This window comes from Mobula hypostoma, chromosome 25 (assembly GCF_963921235.1).
Source record: "Mobula hypostoma chromosome 25, sMobHyp1.1, whole genome shotgun sequence".
NCBI classification, from domain to species: domain Eukaryota; kingdom Metazoa; phylum Chordata; class Chondrichthyes; order Myliobatiformes; family Myliobatidae; genus Mobula; species Mobula hypostoma.
Window position 1 is genome coordinate 44,908,876 of NC_086121.1, and position 22,662 is coordinate 44,931,537.

At 42.9% G+C, this 22,662-nt stretch overlaps 1 protein-coding gene across 4 annotated transcripts in view; it reads right to left on the reverse strand.

Moving 5' to 3' along the window:
- The window catches only part of hspg2 (heparan sulfate proteoglycan 2), a 546,546-nt gene that overhangs the window by 40,404 nt on the left and 483,480 nt on the right, over positions 1 to 22,662 (reverse strand). For all 4 annotated transcript variants that reach the window (XM_063033469.1, XM_063033470.1, XM_063033468.1 and 1 more), the window contains 8 exons: positions 20,928 to 21,072; positions 10,690 to 10,792; positions 7,768 to 7,877; positions 6,328 to 6,436; positions 4,335 to 4,433; positions 2,544 to 2,765; positions 1,246 to 1,490; positions 223 to 394 (listed from right to left, as the gene is read on the reverse strand). In XM_063033469.1, coding sequence (XP_062889539.1) covers positions 223 to 394; positions 1,246 to 1,490; positions 2,544 to 2,765; positions 4,335 to 4,433; positions 6,328 to 6,436; positions 7,768 to 7,877; positions 10,690 to 10,792; positions 20,928 to 21,072 — 1,205 coding nt within the window. The remainder of the gene's footprint in view (positions 1 to 222; positions 395 to 1,245; positions 1,491 to 2,543; positions 2,766 to 4,334; positions 4,434 to 6,327; positions 6,437 to 7,767; positions 7,878 to 10,689; positions 10,793 to 20,927; positions 21,073 to 22,662) is intronic.

Here is a 22,662-nt window from a genome sequence, read left to right on the forward strand (position 1 = left end):
TGATGGGAGCGGCCTTTCACTGATTCTATTGGTTTTCCTGTATTTACTCTGAATGCCACCAAGAAAATGAATCTCAGGGTTGTATATAGTGACAAATACAGTATGTTGTTTGATAAATCATGGTGACACCCATCAAAATTTCTTATGTAAGATCTGTCTGTAGATTTATTAGAGCCCTATTATTCACCCCGATTGTCCAAACAAAGGGAAGTGGGAGCTCACCCTGATATTCACTTGTGCAGATGCACTGAAACTCGTACTCTCCAGTCATCAGACACCTTCCACCATTCTGGCAAGGCTCACGGTCACATGGTGAGTTGTCATAACACTGATCCACGTCTTGGCTTTCAGTAAATGTGTAGGAGATGTCCACTTTCTTCCCATTGATCGACACCTGGTTAATAGCAGATAGGTTTTACACATTGCATGCAAGCACACCGTGACAACAATCAGCGTGCAACAATCCAGGTAGCAGCTGCTAGTTCTGAGACTTAAACCAGAAACGGTGACAAAGTATTTCGCTTTTAGTCCAATCATGACTTTAATCACTTTATTTTTCAACAAATGGGCAAGGAAAGATGGAGGAATAATGTTTGACCTGGAGTTGGAGGAATTTAGCGTCTGTAAAGGGAAATAGACAGTTGATGTTTCAGGGTGAGACTCTTTGCCTGGACTTTGATTTGTAATTGGGAAGATGAGTAACATTCTTGCCTCAGAGATGATGGGATATAATTATATCTTTGAACATCTACCATAAGGCTTATTCCAACAGATTATCCCTTTGACATCTGGTGTCACTTGAAGACTATTTTAAATATATCAGTACTTTTAAAAAACAGTGAAGAACTGAACAGAAGCATAACATCATACGAAGTGCCAGAGGAACGTCTTACAAGAGGAGTTCATCTGGGCCGTGGTGTTGGTGAGGCAAAGTTGAATGGTGTGAGGAGGGGTATTTCACTAGGGCTGGATGAAGGTATTTTACTAAGGGGGAAGAGAGGAGAGAGTCGGCTGAGGCTCTACCAATGTGTCATTTACACTATGGGAGAGAGGGAAGAGGAGGGTTTGATTGAGATAAGTTTCTCTCACTGATCTGCACACAGTGTGTATTGAGCTGAAAGTAACTTCTCTAACCTTTGGCCCATGGAGTGGTGCTGCAGGCCAGGGGCAAAGGGAGAACATGTGTACAAGTAGGCTTTTACAAACGACAGCAAATGTTACCATGTCCTTGCTTTAGAGACTCACCTTGGCAATACACCCATCAATTCCTTCTGTTACATTGATCGCTTTCGGAAGAATCTCTGACCTTGACACACCACCAAGATACATAGGGCTTCGAAGATTAAGGCCTTGGCTTTTCCCTGGAGAGACATTTCGGATCTCTTCTTCTTTGTCGACAGTCAATGAGCCATTCCTGTCATGTCGGTATGCTCTTAGCCGGTGCCATTTGTGGAGAGACACTGGGTTGACACTCTTCAGAATAGCTAGTCCTGTAAAAACCCAAACAGGGGCAGGCTTTCAGTAAGTGAAGGAAAGAACACCTGCACCCAAATTAAAGAGAGGAATCTGCCTGAGATTCAGTACCAGAAACCCTTTCCTAATGGGGGCATTGGGGTGGATGCACAAAGACTCTGCTTTCCTAAATACGGGAGCTCTCAACCGCAGGGCTTGAGTTCACAGCCAAGAGACTACAGCATCGTAGAGGCTGATCACAAGGATGTCCACCTCTGGTGCTTTAAGGATACCTGACCTTCTTTCCCTTCATGCTCTTTGAGGCAAGGGAGAGCGTGTTGTCCAATGGAACCCTCCTTGCACCGATTAACAGGTCTGTAGCATTAGCAATCAGACCCACACTTGGCAGGCTAGCAAAGCGGGGCTATAGTGCCACAACAGCAGAGTGGCAGTGATGCTGTTTGTCCATTAGATAGGCAAGTAGAGTAAGTTGCTGTAGACGTACTGAAGGCGGTTTGTGTGATGTTGGCGGGATCCAGAGAAACATCAGCATTGGATGATCTCGGGAAGAAGGGAAGCAGGACGAAGGGTCTCGGCCTGAAACGTCGACTGCACCTCTTCCTAGAGATGCTGCCTGGCCTGCTGCGTTCACCAGCAACTTTTATCTCTCCAAGGGATTGTCCATCTCATTGTCTTCCCCCAAAACCCCAAACTTCAGCCTCAAAGGTGGCATGTTTCCTTTGTACCATCAGCGTGACAATTTCCCAAGTGTATTGTCCTCTCCCTTAGAGGAGAATCTGACACCCCCTCCACTCCATCAATAATATAAAGTGGCTTCTACAATAGGAACTCGGCGCTCCTTGTATTGAACATCTTGCTGATGAATTGCATTCCTTGTTACTACCCCTTGCTGCAGAAGTCCCACAAATTTCCACTGCCCCCCCAACCAGGTTACATTCATTGCCACAACATCACTTCTTTAAGAAAATGGGACTTGGAAGGAAATCAACCGGAGGAATTAAATGGCATTGCTCAATATTAAAGAAACGATTTAATGCTGAAATGCTTGAACCAGATTAAGCTCCACCAACCTGATCCTAAGTCATAGCGGAATTCCACATGCCCATTGAGCATGGCAATAGAGATGAAGTCGTTCATTTTCATCCTCTTCCCGCTGCTGTAGAACATGAGGCCCGTAGGTGAGCGAGGTTTGAACTCCAGCTCAATTGTCAACTCATTGTGAACATTTGTCAGTGGTGGATATGTCACAAAGGAATCACCCCCTCTGAAGGAAGGAGCTGTAATCAAGACACCTATGAAGAGACAGGAGGTGAATTTACTTTGTGAATCTGCATCTTACCAAGTATTAGATAAGGAAAGTAGATATTTAGTGGGTCTGTAGATCTATTTGGGTTACCTGTTGTCCTAGCATTGGTGAAGCTACAGCAGCTCACACGAGCCTCTGTTCCCCTTAGGAATCTTCATAAAGTTTGTTATTTTTAAGGCATTGCCTCCAGAAAAGGAATAAAATGGCAAAAAAAAACATTGGATGCTCTGCTCACTGAAGCCTTTAATTAGTTGGTTCTTCTTGAGTAGGCTGTTAAAACCTCAAGCACCCTAAAGTAAATGATGGAATCCTCAAATCTTCACATGTGCTCCTTCCAGTTTAGTACACTTTAACTTATGCTCTGATGTTACATTCTCTGAATTAGTCAAAGAGCTGTAGTCATGCAGAGCAGCATGGAAACAGACCCTTCATCAGTGAGACCTTGCCAACCACGCACTGGGGAATCTACATTACTTGGGCGATGACCCTGGTCTTACAGCTTCCAGCCTCTTCAATTTTCCATCTCACTCCCACTGTAGCCTCTGTGTCTTTGGTCTCCGACACTGAAGTTCAAGGAACAGAATCTTTAAGCATGTAAGGCTCTCAAGACTCAACAATCTCAAATGACCAACCTTCCCAATTTTAGCCAGCTCTCTTGAAGGTCACCAACCTATGATATCAGCACAGATGCTGCGTGTCACCAGCAAGCTCGGCTTTTACTTTCAATTTACCAGTCTAATGGAGAATCACTGCTCTGCAGCCTCGCTTCAGCTTCATGATTCTTCCCGACAACTTTTTACATGTTTATTTAGTAAAAATCCTCTCATTTCAGTCTTGACTCTACTTTCTTCTCAGAACAGAACATTCTAGATCTCTGTAATCTTCATGAAAAGATTTTTCCTGATTCCCCACTTAGCTTTATTTTAAATAATGTTCACTCCTTCCTGATTCCTTTACCAGAGGAAATGATTTCTCTATGGCTACGTGGCTGACTATTTTCATTATTTTAAACAGCTTGACATTGAGGAAATTACAGTTCATGGTTGGGTAGATTTGAAAAGTAAAAATCTGTGGGTTCAGGAAAACTGAAAATAAAATAGCATGCTCTGGAAACTGTCAGTTGGTTGGCGAGATACTGAAGAGAAGTTTTGGTCTGACGATCTTCAATCAGAGCAGTTGTGAAATGTGAACTTCAGGATCCATTGAGTCATCTTTTTATATCATGTTTATGGAACCTGCCCTCAAACTCCTGATTACTCAGAAGTTCAGAATGGATGACATCAGGAAATCTGAAGGGTTTTAGTTTCAATCGTGCTGTTTTATTTTTGGTTCTTAAACCTGTACAAAAAGTGCTAGCTTTGCTCGGGGCTTTGTTTTCTGAGCTGACCATAGTTGAAGTTTTCCATTGCCAATGCTCTACTTCAAACTAGCAAACTATACGTGACAAATTAAAGTGAAGTAAGTGTAATTGAAATAATCTTATTTTCTTCCTGTCTAACATCTCAATACATTAACAATAAGAGCGAGACGACTGTAACCAAAGAGCGAGACTCACCATCCATACATTTTGACCCACTTTTACCAAGGTGGCAGCGGCAGGTGTAACCAAGGCCATCCGGTCTGTTCACACAAGTTGCATCTGGACCACAGGCCTCTGTAGACCCAAACCAGAAACAGGTATCATCAACTGCATCCATCAGTTCCATTCCCCCTCCTTTCTGGCCTGCCTTAGCCCACTTTATACATCAGTGCAGCTCTTTAAAGTGAGTTTGAGCTTCAGAGACTGTTATTAGGTGTTTAATGTGATGTTTGGTTCTGCAAATGGATACCACCAACCCAACTAAGAACAATCGAAACATGTCCAGGTTCTTCAAAACAGTGAAGCTCTTTCCCTGTTATCCTGCAAACCAATTCCCCACTGCAGGCTCCACTGGAAAGTAATTAGCTGTATGACTCGGCACATGAATTCCTTTCAGTTCTCAGTCAAAACCTTGTCTGACCGTTATCAATAGAACTTGTGCAGCATTACCGCTTCCTTCATGGATGGAACTCTGTCTCCAACTTCCAACAGAGTCTCCAGGATCAGTTATTCTTGCATGCCTAACCTGTTGATCACACCGAAGGAGGAACATTCGCTTTTTAAGGTCTAATTTGAAATCCCGTAATCTTATCTATTTGATTTTACTGATTGCCTTCATGGAAAATTGACTTATCTCAGAGAATTTCTGTAATAAGGAAGGGACATTAAAGACACCTTCTATTCTAAACATGTATCTATCCAACATTTCTCAATTCTTATGGTGTTTTAAAGCAAATCCAATCAAGTTGTTTGATTATCATTCAGACCGTACAGTCACATGAGACAGTATTCCTCTGGGGTCAAGCTGCATAACATACATTCAAAACAGACAGAGAGAAAAAAAATCATACACATCATTATGCAAGAAAACACATATATAGTCCCGGAGCGACAAGCAAGTTGATGGTACGGCTCCCAGCAATCCAGCCTGTCATGACAGGAGGGCAGCACGGATGGGAGCTGCCAGCTCCCAACCAAGCACAGACTGCACGCTACACCGCCTCCAGCGTCGTCTCACCTGGACCGCAGCAGCAGGCAAGAATGCTTCAGACCTAGTCCTTGCTACCATCGAGGCCACACTGCTGCCTCTTCGCCTGTCTCTCCACCAAACAAGGGGAATAGGCCTGCGGCATCTCACATTATCAATGCCCGACAGGGTTTTGCGGTCACAAGAGAAATGTCCAAGACAGTCACGGTTACGCTGCACGCTGCTTTCGCACCACCAGCTCCGGTGTCTTCGAGTAGCAGGTGGCAGGACATCCTGCACCCAGGTCAGCTCTTCTGAACATGATCTGTCCCGTCCAGTGGCTTCCCCCTTCTCCGACCCTCCCGCCAGCTGAGCATCAGCTTCCCTTCTCTGACTTGCCTGCCGGCTGGCGGCTCTGAACAATGAACAGATCACTGATGCAGTCGACCTGTTGTGCCCATTGTTCTTGGAGTACAGTATAGTCTTACAATCTTAAAAAACATATTCAAAAAAGAGAAGTGCACCTTTGCATGGCCCCCAAGAGGCTGCTGTCTTCAAATGTGCCGCTATCTTACCGCAAGCTCACAATTATTCCTGAAGTGTTGTTACTGCTCTGACAACAGTTGAGTTGTACATAATGAAAATCTATAAACCCCAAGGAAGCAAATGAATTGTTAATCAGGAGAATTTCCCTACTAATCTACTCAGGTCATGATTTACTGTAAAACAGCATTTTTGAAGGTGCTCTCTACCTTTGGACTCTTCACTATAATATGTGCTGCTGTGATTTCCAAAACAACAAAAAAAGTTTAATTTAGCGACGAGCCTCTGTGCCAAACTGGCATCACATCTTGGTGGTGGGTCAGCTTTCTCCAGTCCTTGTTTTGGAACAGATGAAATGAAAAGGGTCAGTAAAACAATTCCCCTTCTGATATCACAGACCCACGAAATTGAGGATTAATTTACCTATCTTGCCGTCAATGTTTCAGAAGTCACATTTACCTGGGTGACAGTGTAGAGCCTGTGAATATTCACAATTGCTCCCAGTAAACCCTTCCCTGCAGTGACACACATAGCTGCTGGTCTCAGAGTCAACACATCGACCTCCATTCTGAAAGGAAAGTATTAATATCCTTAATTTTGGCATAATTACCAAATATATTAACATTATTTATTCATACTCCTTATTTCAATAAAGCTTCATGTAACAAGGAGGACTAAATAATGACAGAATTTGTATAAATATGTTTCTAAAACCCATTTCAGAGATATGTTCATGGTGATTAACACCGGGAATTAAATGTTCTACAAAGCACGAACTTCAGAAGGAATGGATTAAAGGGAAGAGGCCTTGGTGAGGTGGGGCATTCTTAAAAATAAAGAGAAGTAACAAGAATTGAAGTAGCTTATGAAATATCAGGTGGTCAGATCATTAAATCAGTCCATTGGTTTATTACAGTCACATGTACTGAAGAACAGTGGGATTCATCCATACAGACACTATCAGTGCATTGAGGTAGTACAAGGGAAGGCAATAACAGTTACAGAAAAAGTACAGTGCAGGCAGTCAATTAGATGAAAGGTAATTGTACAATACCAGTGGAAATGGGAGAAAACAAGGGATTAAAAAAAAAAGAACACTTTACAATTTCCCTCCACATACAGTAACTGTACGCTTTGGATAAATGATCTGTTGAAAAATAATTACAAAGATAATGTAACAATCATGGGAATCTTTAAACCTCAAAGAATCGATAAAACAAATTAGCAAAAATAGTTGAGAATTTGTTGATAGAACACATTAGAGATAGCTTAGGATAGTTTCTTAAAGCAATGCAAAATGTAAATAACTTGGAAAAGGTGATTTCAATTTGATATTCTACAATGGGGCATAGTTAATCAATGGTCTTGCAGTAATGGTTTGTACTGGGATGGACAACAGAATTCGACATTGAGTGTAAGAGTGTTGTCTGCAGAACCAATGTCTTGAACTTAAATAAACCCATTAGATCGTTCTGTTGGGTGAACTGGCTCAAAAGTTGTGATGGTAGATAAACAAAGGGAAACACATAAATAAATATTTTAGAATTCTCGTTAAGTTTACAAGGCACTGAGAAATTAGAAACTCAATGACAAGGAGAGCTAATTAGGCTCTACCCTAGGAGAGCAGGGAGGGTGAATTCTGGGAGAGTTTTACAAAGCAGCAATGGAGAAGCAAAAGGAAACAGATAGTGATATTGCTCTGTCCCTGCACCATTGCTGCATCTGTGTAGTAGTGCCCAGTAGTAGACCCAGTTTCACTGGGATTTCCCAGCACGTCACTGGTTCTAAATTCTGGCCCACTGCAGTGGAAGAGAATCAAAACAAAATTTCCAAAGCAACGTAAGAGTAATTTTAAAACTGACAAGTGAACAGTAACTAAAAACCAGATGAAGCCTGTACCTTGCAAGGATTATCTTTGCAGACAGGACAGTTGGATATTCCCTTGGCTTTCAGGTCTGAAGCTGAGAAGATCACCTCATCACCTTGAATGATCAGCTGGCGGATGCAACCTGTTTAGACCATAGAGTTAAATCAATGTATTCAATGTCAATCATCTGTGTTACTTAAATATTTGGCAAGCACCACAAGGTTTGTTTGTTCACAATTTCCATCACAATAAACGACCACCTAAAGCATAGTTCCCTCTAAGCTGTGCGCATGTGCGCACGCACACACGTTTTTCAACCAGTGCACAAAGGAAATTAATGTGGGCACAAAAGGTTAGTTACCTAAAATAATGTAGTAGTTAATAATTATACTTATTGAAAATGATCTTTTAGCTAACTGTTTCTGTTAACTAGTTAGTCGGTTTTTCAAATACCACAATGCACGTCACTAATTTACGTCACCTCACCTATCCTGTTCCAGTTTGTACAGCCAAGTGGCAGCCATGTTTTGGCGGACAGTGTTCATATCGCAAAGTTTACAAAGATCTGTTTCAAGTCCTGTAGAGAGCTTACTAAGTTTTTATTGGAAAAAATATTGATTCACTATGTTGAATTCAAAAGAAGCGAAGGGCGTGAAGTGCAAAAGAACTGCATATTTGTTTAAAGTTGAATGGCTTAACAAAATAGTAGAAACTGTTACACCGAAAGCTCATGAGGTCATGAACATTCAGCTACGAGAAATATTAATGTATGATTTGGAAACTGGAGTTATCTGTTCGTATTGTCGTGATGCGAAAGTTGCTGGAGAATTTGCTAGTGGAAAGAAGTGGGATGATATTTGGAAACTTGACTTTTTGAAGTGTCATTTGGCAAGTAAATCGCATTTGGACGGTGTACAAAAGCTCAGGCAACAGAACCCGTCATTATCCGTTACAGGAGTGCTACGCATGTTACGGTTGAGTGCAGATGAGCGAGAGCGAAAACGACCAAACCCAGAGGAGATCAAAGTTGAGGTACAAGAATGGTCAGCTTTTGATTTCTCCGCAATTGCAGATTGTGTCTTCACATTTGGCAATGAACAAATTAATGCCTTATGTCTAAAATATCATGATTTTCTAGCTGAAAATATTTAATAGTTAGTCAGTTTAATGATTTCAAATTTTCCGTGCAAGAAAAAATTAAATCCAAACCGATTTCAAATTTGCTCAAATGGTGGCATTTGTACTTCAAAATAAACAGTTTTGCGACCTTGCACAGTTGGTGGACATTGGGGGAACCTTTCTTGCGTCTAGTGCGGACTGTGAGCGAGGTTTTAGCTTAATGAATCAACTCAAAAACAAGCTGAGAAACCGTTTAGGTGAATGTCATCTGTATATGTTAATGAGAATCAAAAGCTATCAACAGGATATAAGTTCTATTAGTCGAGATAGAATTTACAAAGAATGGGTAAATGCCAAAGACAGGAGAGAGAAAAAATAACTGAGTGACTTAAATATGATAAAAATTAAATATTTCCAACCTGATGGCATGAACATTGACTTCTCTAACTTCCGTTAATGCCCCTTCTCCCCTTCGCATCCCATCCCTTATTTATCTATCTATTTATTATTATGATTTTTTTTCTTTCCCCCTTTTATCTCTTTTTTTCTCCCTCTGTCCCTCTCACTATAACTCCTTGCCATCCTCTGGGCTTTCCCCCCACTTTCTTTCTCCCTAGGCCTCCCGTCCAATTATCCTCTCCCTTCTCCAGCCTCGTATCCCTTTTGCCAATCAACTTTCCAGCTCGTAGCTCCCAGCATTTTTTGTGTGTGTGACTTAAATATGTATGTTATTTTGTTGTTATTCTGTGCAGTTTTATGTCAAATATTTTGTAAACCTACATAAACTGTCCCATGCGTGCATTCAGTATGCACATACTTTTGTCACAGGAAAAACAATTGCACAACCTAAGATTTTTGTGCACACTGACTACTAAAAATTAGAGGGAACATTGCCTAAAAGATGCACAATGCCAGGATTTATTGTCTGTTCTCAAGTGATTCTGAATTGAGGAAACAGTTGCAAGACAACCACTCTGCTGGTTCAGGGACAATATGTCCGCAAGGCTGGGTGCAGCAGATTTCCTTCTCTGAGTAAAGTTCTCTGAAAACAGAGGAACTTTTACATATTTACTCAACTACTTAAGTCTAGATTCCCTAGCCTAGTTGAGATTTGACCTTGAGTCCCTGCAGTAATGGCCCAGGATGCTGGCTGCTAGTCCTGTAATTTATCCACCACACTATTTTGCCCAAAGAATCCATGTTTTCCATCTGAATGTTGCCAGTGGAATGAAGCCAGCCTTTACTGTTAGCTCTCAGCCTCACTCTGTGCATCTAATTCCCTGGACATGAATGGATAAGGGTGGGTAAGGACCACTGCCTGAGAGTTGGGAGATGATGCTCCATCACGGGCACAACCCTCCCCACCATTGAGGACATCTTCTAAAGGCAGTACCTCAGGAAGGTGGCATCCATCATTAAGGGCCCTCACTATCCCCCCTTTCGTGACTTCTAGTAGAGATGAAGTGCAAGAACTTGAAGATCTACACTCTGCATGTTAGGAACAGCTTCTCCCTTCTGCCATCGGATTTCTGGATGGTCCGTGAACCCCTGAATGTGACCTCACTATTCCTATTTGGCGTTATTTATTTACTTTTGTAACTTATAGTAATTATTATACCTTACACTGTACCGCTGCTACAACACATCAAATTACTTCATGTGTTTGTGAAATTGAACCTGATTTTGATTCACAATTAAACCTTGATCTTTAGGCATGAACCTTGCAGTTTCAACCTCACTCACTGGAGGAGAATCACTTCAGGTTTAGACATATGGGGCTTCTCAGCAGATTTTAATCAGATTTTCTTCAGACAACTTCTGAACATCCTTCTTACCCACAAATCCACTGTTACTTCCAGTTACTTTCGAAATGTTATCGAAGTTGAGGTATCCACCAACATACAGCTCTTCATTCAAATCCAGACCTCGGAAATTCCCCTACAATCAAAGATCAATGTATCATTTCAATGAAACTAGAGTGAAACAAGACAGATGGGTCAATTTTATATCCAGTTAGTGCAGATTACTATCCAATCTGCTATCCCATCATATTTAACGTTCTGCGAGTATGGATTAGGAAAGGTTAAAGTGAAAAATTTACAGTGACTGTATGTTTCAAAACATGGAATCACAAATAGAATATGGAACGAGGAGACAGGTCAGGAAACATCACAGGGAGTTGTGAAACTCCATGGGCAAGGAACAAACTCTGTCTACACAAACATCATGTGTGGTTCCAGTACCCAAGAAAGTCTTGAATGACAACCGTCCAGTGGTCCTGACCTCAAGCATCATGAAGACCCTAGAGAGGCTGGCTCTGGCTCACCTCTGACCCCTGGTCAGATCAGCCCCCGATCCCCTGCAGCTTGCCTACCAAGAGCACATTGGAGTTGACAATGCTGTCATCTACTGGCTGAACAGAGCCTACTTGAATAAGCAGGGCAGCACTGTGAGGATCATGTTTTTTGATTTTTCAAGTGCCTTCAATACCAGACAGCCCTCATTACTAGGGGAAAAGCTCCATTCAATGCAGGTTGGCACTTCCATTGTATCCTGGATAATGACTATCTGACTAGCAGATTATTGTATTGCTTCAGAGTTGTGTGTCAGACATGGCTATAAGCAGCACACTGGGGCCCCATGGGGGACAGTATTGGCTCCCTTCCTGTTTACCCTGTATCCCTCAAACTTTAGATACAACACTGAGTCATGTCATCTGCAGAATTTTTTGATGACTCAGTAATAGTTGGATGTATAAAGGGAGGACAGGAGGATGAATACAGGGCCCTGGTGGAGGACTTTGTCAAATGGTGTAAGCTGAATCATCTGCAGCTCAACATCAGTAAGGCAAAGGAGATGGTGATGGACTTTAGGGAGACTAAGCCTGCACTGCTCCCTGTTACTATTAATGGTGGCGATGTGGATGTGGTGAGGACCTACAAGTACCTGGGGGATGCACCCGGATGACAGACTTGAGTGGAGCACCAACACAGAAGCTGAGTACAAGAAGGGCCAGAGTTGCCTCTACTTCCTGAGGAGACTGAGGTCTTTTGGAGTATCTCTTTCACATGTTCTACCAGTCTGTTGTTGCCAGTACAATCTTCTATTTGGTGGTGTGCTGGGGCAATGGCATCAATATGGATGATACCAAGAGGCTCAATAAACTGATTAGAAAGGCTGGCTCTGTTATAGGAGTCAAACTGTACATAGTGGAGGCTGTGGTAGAACAGAAGACCCTATGGAAAATGCTGGCAATTCTGGACAATGTTTCTCACCCTCTGCAGGCCACCTTGGCTGAACAGAGGAGCGCTTTCATTAAAGACTAAGACAACTGTGCTGATTGAAAGAGCACTATATGAGATCATTCTTACCTTCGGCCATTAGGCTCTATAATGAGACAACCTATAGCCAGGGAAGTGATGACCCCCTCCTGCTAGACTGTTGTTAACTCCTGTTTACCAGAGCCCTGTTTAAGCTCTATTTACCACACCCTGCAACTGTGGACGCCCTTGCAATACTACATCACTTCTTATCTGGACAGTGTGAATGTGCACCCATTACTGTATAATATTACAGTAATTCTTGCACAATCACCTTATCAGTGTGAACTTGTAAATCTTGTAATCTTTGACTTGTAAATTTTGTACATCTTATTTTTTAAGGTGACTTTTTAAAAAAATCTTACTTCTCTTGTAATGTTTGTATATCTGTGCACCTGTAATGCTACTGTGATGCTGTAATTTCCCTGGGATCAGTACAGTATCGATCTATTTATCATTCAATTAGAGAGGTTGATTTTGAAAGAGGGCAGAGGAGGTATAAAAAGGATTGAATCCTTAGCTTATTAAATGGCCAACCTCCAGATAATAACTTCCCTATGTCTGCGGATCATTGTAGTTCCTCAAAGCACATTTTCAGCTGCTCTTGTCCATGGACTTCCAGTCACAGAGTCTTCATATTTTGTGAAAATTTCAGGTCATGACTTGACTTCCAAACAGCTCCCTCTCCTACACCAGGAGGGCATTTCCCATTTCTGGGATGACTCCCTGCAGGGCCTCAAAGACCACAACAAATCTGACTGTGAATTGGAAGCATCTGTGTCCACCAATGCGTAGCAAAGCACTAGTGGATTTGGATGCAATACTTAACATGGCCAGTGTGCAACCTACCAGTCATGCAATTCTACAGCTTTATTATGGACTACACTATATAATGTAGGTCTCGAGTTTCACAATGGTGTCATTGTAGCCACAGTCTAAAAGCCATCTCCATCTTAAATAATGTCGTGTCAGGTTTCCACTCTCATTTTATAATTACTTTTTGTAATTTGCTATTAAAACATTAACACTGTAGAAAACATTGAGGTGGCTACCTAACAACATCTGTGGGACTCAGACACAAAGGTATTAGAATGGGGCAGCACTGTGGCCAGCTGATGGAGCTGCTGACTCCGCAGTGAAGAGGGCTTGCACGGCTCAGAAGGTTGCGGAGGTTCGATCTGGGAATGTTTACAAAGTCATCATTAGGGGAAAGCATAATTGGTATTGGCATTGTCTTATTACTGTCACATGCGCCGCGATAAGTGAAAAGCTTGTCAAACAGATCAATTCTGCTCAGTACAATGAAGCAGAACAAATCAAAACAATAACAATGCAGGATAAAGTAGAGACAGTGCAGGTAAACAATAAAGTGCAATATTGAGGTAGCTTGTCAGGTCAAGAGTCCACATTTTGTACAAGAGTGAAACTATCCTTGAGCTTGGTGGCACTGCTTTCAGGCTTGCCCAGTGGGAGATGGGCTTTTACAGGGTGGGAGGGTGAAGGCTGATGAGACAGTGGAAACAAGTATGACAATTGAAAAGAAGGCGTGCCTCCAAGGTGCTGAATATGCCCTTGAGCAGTACAGTGATGGGGGAACAGGACTCGAATCCTGCAACAGGTTACGTAGAGTGGGAGGTGAGAGGGCAGACAGTAGTGCTCTGGAATAGCCAAGTCTAGAGGTGGCACCAGCATGGATGAGGAGGACGAGACCGCGCCTGTCTGCAAATGGAGTAGCAGCAATCTTGTGCTGCTCTTAGTTTTGTTCCTCTCCCCCTAGTTTAAACCTCGAATTTAAAATTTTTATTTGCTGATTTTTGAGGGGGAACAATACGTCAATGTCTATGAGGAATGGAAAGAACTTGTCTGAACCTAGTGACAAAGGTAATTGGAAAGGAAAGATGCAAAAGGAAAGATCTGATGAAATGCCACCATGGGCTGAAGATATCGTTCAGACACTGAATGCAATTAAAGATCAGAATGGATCAATTAAAGACCAACTGGAAAAGAATAGTAATGAAATGAAGTCATTTCTGGGAAAACTTAAAGATTTGGAAACTCAAGTTATTACACACGAAGAGGAATTGAAGATAACTAAGCAAAAATTGTTTGAAGCTACAACCTGTTTGGAAAGATATCAAAATAAGATTATAGACCTGGAAACTAGCTCTCGCCAAAGGAATATACGAATTGTTGGGCTGTAAGAAGGAGCTGAAGATGGAGAGTTAATTGCTTACTTTGGTAAGCTTTTTCATACTTTATTTCCTACCATAGTATCACAGCCGCCTGCTATAGAAAGACCACACAGAGCTCTTACTTCGAAATTTAAAGATCCAAATTAAGCCAAGATCTGTTTTGGTTTGTTTTCATCACTTTAAAATTAAAGATCAAATAATGCGACAGGCAAGAAAACAGGGAGTTTTTAGATTTAAGGAATCCGAGCTCCGTTTTTATGAAGATTATCCGAAGGAAGTAACGGAACAAAGATCAAGATTTGCTCTGGTAATGAAACAGGCTTATGATAAGAAATTGCTTCCTTCGTAAGTTTTTCTTCCTAATTCTCCTCCTCGTACATCTTTTGATCCAAAAGCCGCACTGGACTTCATTCAAACTATACCTGCCACCACTACCGAATGAACTATCTGAAAGGTTGTTTGGTTATCTATATATTATTAGCATGGATGAGGAGCATTGAGTGGCAGGCGGTCAATGGGAGGGGCAATCACATCATTGATGGGGATGAATGTTGTCTCAGTTCATCTTTAGTTCGGGTTATGAGATTCTGAATTAGTGTCAGACTAAGAGAAAACTTGAAGTTTGGGGTGTACATTAGGGAAAAGAGAGGCAGCATGAAGTGGAGGGAATTACTGCTTGTCCATGACAGTCTGTGTAACCAGAAATCTGACATGTTAGAAATAAAGACAGGTGTTGAAGGAGTAGGTAGAACATCTTTTATTTTTCAGTGCTGATGATGAGGAACAGTGAATAGGTAGGATAAATCCTCATGTTGTACCAAAGGCAAGCACCAGGGAAGGTGCTGAGTCCAAGCCCATATGAAACTCAAGGCCTCGACACAAAGCAAGTTCTGAAGTAGAAGGTGGGACGATGTTGCACAAACAGAGGTGTTACTACTAGAGGAAGCATTGAACTGAGGCCCCATCCATCCCCTGAGATGAAGGAAAAGATCAAATGGCAGAACGTTTCTGCAGTGACCTGGCTAACATTTACCTTCCAGCCAACCAGCTCTCAGAAATAATCAATGGTTTACGTTTGTGGGAGCTAGAAACTGCAGCTGCATTTCCCACAATAAAACACAAACGCCTGAGCACTTTGGCAGTTCTTTGGTAGCTTGTGAATTGCATTTGATAAGCTCCTTGATAAGCCCTCAAAATATCACAAGATGACTCTCTGTCCATTACTTACCCACTCTTGATTATAGAGCTTGGAACATGGGACTCTACAGCATAGTACAGGCATTCCAGCAAACAATGTTGTGCCAACCTCATTTCCCACTTCTCCGGATTGAGCTCTGTCTGCCACCTCTGACCTCAGCTCTGCATCCTGTCAATATCCTGTTGACTTTCCACATTATCCAGAACTCCACCAACTTTCATGTCATCTGCAAACTTGCTAACCCACCCTTCCACTTCCTCATCCAAATTATTTATAAAAATCATAAACAGCAGTGTTCGCAGAACAGCACCGGTCACTGACCTCCAGGCAAAATATACTCCACTTACATGGACAGACCAATTCTGAATCCACAGAGCTGGGTTTCCCTGGATCCCATGCTTTCTGAATGAGCCCATCATGGGGAACCTTATCAAGTGCTATGGTTTACTAAAATTGATTAACACCACATCAACCACTCTACCTTCATCAATGTGCTTTGTCATATTCTCAAATAATTCAATCAGGCTCATGAGGCCTGACTTGTCCCTCACAAAGACATGTTGACAATCCTAAATTAGACTATGCTCCTCCAAATGCCTACAAATCTTATCGCTAAGAATCTTCTCCAATAATTTGCCATTCACTGAAGTAAAACTCTGTGGTCTAAAATTCATGTTATCTCTACTCCCTTCTTAAACAAAGGAATAATATTTGCCACTCTGTCATCCTCTGGTGCTACACACAAGGATGCAAAGATCATCGCCCATCTCTTCCCTCACTTTCCTTAATAAATTGGGGTATATCCTGTCTGGCCCTAACGATTTATCTATCTGAATGTTTTTCAAAAGTTCCTGCACTTCCTGTTCTTAATGTTAACATGTTCTCGCATATCATTCTGTTTAATGCTGAACTCACAACTGTCAGATTCCCTCTCACTGGTGAATACTGAAGTAAAGCATTCATTAAAGACCTCTCTTAGCTCCTCTGACTCCAGGCATGGTTCCTCTTCCAACCTCGATTAGCCCTACCCTCACACTCATCATCATACTGTTCATCACACATACACATAGAACGCCTGGAGGTTTTTCTTAATTCTATGCACCAAGGCCTTTTCATGCCACATTGAAGCTCTCCTAAGTCCATCCTTTACCTCCTTCCTGGCTACCTTGTAAATTCTAGAGTCCTGTCTGAATCTTGCATCCTAAATCTTCCTTTTCCCTCTTGACAGGATGTTCCACACCTCGTCACCCAACCATCCTTTCCATGCCTTAATGGGACAGAACCTATCGAGAATGCCATGTGAGTACTCCCCAAACAATGTGCACATTTTCATTGTGCATTTCTGTGAGTACCCCCATTTCCTATCTATGCTCACAAGTTCCTGCCTGATAGCATCATAATTCCCCATCCTCTAATTAAACACTTCCTCATACCATTAGCTCCTAGCCCTGTCTTAGGCTATGGTGAATGTCAGGGAGTTGTGGTTACCATCTCTGAAATGCTCTCCTGCCAAGAGATCTGACATCTTTGTCATTCATTGCCAAGCACCAGATCCAGTATGGCCTCTCCTCTAGTTGGCATGTTTACATATTGTGTCAGGAATCCTTCCTGAACACATGAAACAAATTCCAGCCCATCTAAACTTTCTGCACTAGGAAGGTGCCAATCAATATTAGGGAAGTTGAAGACCCCATGCCAACAACCCTGTTATTTTGGCACATTTCCAAAATCAGTCTCATGATCTATTCCTCAGTGTCTCCACTGCTGTTGGGGGTTCTATATGTAACCCCCTTTTACTGGGTATCTGTGGAAATGCAGCCCTTTAACCCTCACTAACAACCACTGGACTCCACCGTGAGAAACCCATCTTTCTCAGGCTCCGTATGTCTAGGATGTATATGACTTTGGTGAGCTTGGAATGTCTTACCCACCCAAACCCTGGTTTGTGTGACTGCTGTGTGATTTACTGACCCTGGCAATCACCCATCGGCAAGAAATAGCAGATTGTACACGCATACAGCTTTAAAGAAAGAATAAAGTATATTTATGAATGTTAACTTAACCAAAGAGTTATAAAAGAAAAGAAAGAAGAAAACAAACAAGGGTCAATTATAATTAAACAGAAAAATGTGCATGTAAGTTGAAGCTCATCTTGAAGTTGTCTGTAACTCGTCTGCTGGACCCACGGTCTGGCTGTAAGCACACAGCACCTTCCGAATGTCGCTCGACATCCATCTGGAACAAATGGCTCTCCCACGGAAGTGTTGGTCATTCCTCCTTGAACCCATGCATCTGCACAAAACACCTTGTGCCACAGTGATGGCATCCTTGGCTAATATCCCTCCTGTCTTCTCCCTGCCCCCGCCAAAAGACCTCGACCCACACCAGTATCCCCCACAAAAACTTCTCTGCCCAGCGTTGTCTAGGACCTTCTCCCAATTCTACCATCCTGATTGGCTGACACCACATTCCTAAGTTGAACAACAAAGCTCCTTATCTCAGCTGAAACCCAAACAGGCTGAAAGCAGAACAGACTGTTCTTACAGAACTGTTAAAATGAAATACCTACAGCATAATAGTAAAAATCTTAACCAAGACGTTATATACTCTCAACAGGGTGATTGCTACCTTTCTGATATTGACTTTCAGCCACATTGACTCAGTGGACAATCCCTCCACAATGTTCTCCCTTTCTGCAGCTTTGATACTATCCTCAGTCAGCAATGCCACTCCTCCACCTCTGTTACCTCCTTTCCTGTTCATTTTGAAACATCTAAAGCACCCCCCCCCGAACATTCAGCAGCCATACCTGCCTTTGTGGCAGCTAAGTCTTTGTAATCACCTCAACGTCGTAGTTCTCATGCTCAAGTTTCATCACTCCTGTTCCTGATACATCTTGCATTAAAAGAGATGCACTTGAGTCCACCTGACTGATAGTGATTTTCCCCTATAAACTGCCTGCTATTTCTCAGTCTCACTACACACTGCATCTCCTTGCATACCAACTGCCCCACCCTCTGCCCTATCACTGCAGTTTCCATCCCCCTGCCAAACTTGCCCACAAGAATATTGGTGCCCCTCAAGTTCAGGTGTAACTCATCCTTTATGTGCAGTTCATACCTTCTCCAGAAGAGATCCCAATGAACCACAAGTCTGAAACACTGTCTCTTGCAGCAATTCTTCAGCCCCATGTTCACTTGTCCAATCATCTTATTGTTATTGTCATCCTCACTGGCGCATGGCACAGGCAGCAACCCAGAGATTGCTACCCATGACATCCCACTTTACAGCTTCCTCCCTAGCTCCAAAACCTCATCCCTTTTTCCAGCTATGTCATTGATACCAATACACACCACGACTTCTGGCTGCTCACCCTTCCCCTTTAGAATGCTGCGGTCCCGATCTGAGATGTTCCTGACCCCGACACCTGGGAGGCAACATACCATCCAGTATCTTTTATCATGTCCATGGAATACCCTGCCTGCTCCTCAAACTATTGAATCTCCTCTCACCACTGCACTCTTCTCCCAATTTAGCTCTGAGTCACAGAACCAGAGATCTAGCTGCTGTGGCTTTCCCTTGGTAGGTCCTATACCACCCCCACCAGTATCCAAAGTGTTATTGAAGGGAACAGCCACAGAGGTGCCCTGCACTGTCCGTTATCTTTCCCTCTCCTGACAGTTACCCAGCTATCTGCCTCCTGCAGGTTAGGAGTGACTGCCTCCCTGTAGCTCCTATCTATCACCTCTGCATTCTCCAAAGGTTATCCAGCTGCAGCTCCAGTTCCCCGACATGGTTTACAAAGAGCTGCAGTTAGATGCATTTCACACAGATGTAGTTGTCAGGGAGACTGGAGGTCTCCCGGAAATCCCACGCCTGTCATGAAGGACACACCACTGATTCTGGACCCATTCTCTATACTACTAGGCAGTAGTAGATAAAAGTAGACAAAAATAAGGGAGAACTTACCAGAAACCTCCAACAGGATCCCACCATGAAACACATCTTTCCCTCCCCGCCCCCACACACTTACTGCTTTCCACAGAGATCGCTCCCTATGCAACTCCCATGTCCACTCGTCCTTTCCCACTGATCTCCCTCGCTACCATTCAGGGCCCTAAACAGTCCTTCCAGGTGAGGCAACACTTCACCTGTGAGTCTACTGGGGTCATATACTGTGTTTGGTACACTTGGTGGGGCCTCCTGTATATCGGTGAGACCTGACACAGACTGGGAGACCGCTTCGCTGAGCATCTAAGCTCCATCCACCAGAACAAGCCACCCATTTTAATTCCACTTCCCATTCCCATTCCGATACGTCCATCCATGGCCTCCTCTACTGTCGTGATAAAACCACACTTAGGTCGGAAGAACAACAACTTGTATTCCATTTGGGTAACCTCCAACCTGTCGATTTCTCAAACTTCCAGTAATGCCTCTACCCCACCCCCGTTTCCCTCTCTCACCTTATCTCCTCGCCTACCCATTGCCTCCCTTTGGTGCTCATCCCCCTGCATTTATTTCTTTCTTCCATGGCCTTCTGTCTGTTTCTCCAATCAACTTCCTAGCTCTTCCCCCCCGCCTCCAAGTTTCACCCATCGCCTGGTGTTTTTTCCCTACCCCCACCTTTCAAATCTACTCCTCAGCTTTTTTTTTTCTCTAGTCCTGCTGAAGGGTTTTGGCCCGAAACGTTGACTGTACTTTTTTCTATAGATGCTGCCTGGCCTGCTGAGTTTTTTGTGTGTGTGGCTCAGAAACCCACCTTTTCCTCTCTCCTCACTGATGGTTCTTGGACAAAGCCACTCTAACACCGTACGACTCCAACAATAGCTGCTCCGTTTAAACATAACCTCTTTTTATTGGCCTTTGCCAAGTGCCTAATTACCCAAAGACCTCAAGAGTGTCGAGTGACCCAAACTGGACTGTTTATTTTAAAAACATAACTCATGCTTAAAGTCCACAGGCCAAACATCTGCCGATTACAAGAGTGCCAAATGACCCGAAAATTACCAGTTAATCTGTTTTGCGTAATATTGGTTGGGGAAGGAATGTTGACCTGGACAACAGAACTTCAAGTTGTTCATTGAATCATGCCTGAGTAGAGAACAAGGACCTAAGGATAAAGTCTTATCAGAAGGAAAGAGCTTCCAGTAATGCAGCTTTCACCCACACTCTGTGCTTTCGTGGTTGTCTCTGAACAGACAAGCACCAGATTCAACATTGCTCCAGTCTGCCTGCTTACACTGCAGGTGAACGAATCACTCAACACCCAGAATACAAGTTCAGGTGGATCTAAATACCTGAGGGCCAAAGACCAAAACTCATCCTCTGAAAGACTTCACACAATTTTCCATTTCTCTTACCTGAGAGCTGCCATTGGTAGGAGGATTGTTGTCCACGAACAGGGAGCCCTGAGTTAAGTTCCGATACAACACCACGGTGTGATATTCTCCCAGACTGATGGGATTTGGATGGCGGATGGTAGCCATGCCAGATCCCACGTCAAACCTAAGGAGGGAGCATGTGCATTAGAAAACTGAACCCATAATTATCAGTGACTGAATGCCAGAAAGAGTACATAGATTGACTGACAAGGTTCACCAAAAGACTCAATAAAGCAAAATCTGAAATGAACATGCATAGGTGCTATAACCAGAGATACACAAGTACTCTGTGAGTTTATTTCAAAATGGAAGAATGTTACCAACCCTTACGGGGAGCATCACACTCAGGAACAGGGTATGAGACAGTGGGGCCACGAAGTCCCACAGACTTGTCCTGCCATAGTGCATGGTCAGAGCTGATCTGTGCTGGCCTCATCTTCTCTCCTGTGCCTTCAGTTCTGATTTTTCAAATAGTTATCTACCTCCACCTTAAATATATCCATTGATCTGGTCTGCATCATACCCTGGCAGGGCCAGAAAATTCCAGAGACTCACTACCCTGTGAGAGAAAAAATGATTCTATACACCACAGCTTTAAGTCTCTGGCTCCTTATTTTCTGGTTATTTCCCTTTGTTGGTGACTCCGAATAGTGAGAGCTTCTCTCAATATCTAGCCTGTCGAGCCCCTTATACGATGATAGGAACATCCCCCTTGTCTCGGGAATTAGCATGGTGAATGTCCTTCTGATTGCTTCCAATGCTAGTATATCCTTTTTTCCTGTAAGGAGACTAAAATTGAGCACGATATTCCACAGCAACCTGACTGGGAACCCTGCGTTACTTTCTGATACAACAACTCACAGCAGTATTTTCTCTGAAAACCTCCCCATTCTTAAACTCCTACTCCTTTCCAATAAAGGCCACAATTTCCTTTACCTTCTTCTCAACTACTCATTGGACCTGTCCATGGACCTTTTGTGATTCATGCACTGGAACACGTTGAAGTTCACTCGCTTGCGATCTCCCTCCACATAAACAATGAACTGACCTTTGATTCCTGAAGTGCATGACCTCACATTCAACTCCATTTGCCCAGTCTTTGTCCACTCACTCAATTTATCTCATCACAGAAACACAATGTCCTCATTACAACATGCCCTCAATTACACAGTATATACTATGCTTTGTTCCCTCCTCCAGGTTATTAATGCAATGGTAGATACTCAAGGAGCAAGAGCCTATCCCTGGGATAATCCACTACTTACTTCGGTTCAACCTGAAGTCATCCATGTATTCCACCTTTCTAACTGGGATAAATTCCTGCTGAGCATTAGGGGCCATTTGATCTGTCTCTCAGCTATTTTCCATAGATAACTCCACCTTTGTACCATTACAAATGGCGTTAGTTAAGCCGCAGACAATGCCTTGGTCCTGAGGTGTTCACCCTCAATCTGCACACGAGCCTTTATCACTCTCGTAGCACCTATCAACAGCTGAAACAACTAACTCTTACCTTCTCGAGATGTATTCAAAGTTCATTGACCTCCTTGATAGTTCCACAGCCCCTCGCTTTCCTACTCCCCCCACCTTGCCTCTGAACTTACAGCACTCCTCTCATGAAAAACAAATCCTGATAGCATCATCAAAGCTGCCAACTAAGGTTGCACACTTGTGGTCTAACAAAACGAGTTTTCTCTTGCAGAGGCCAATCATC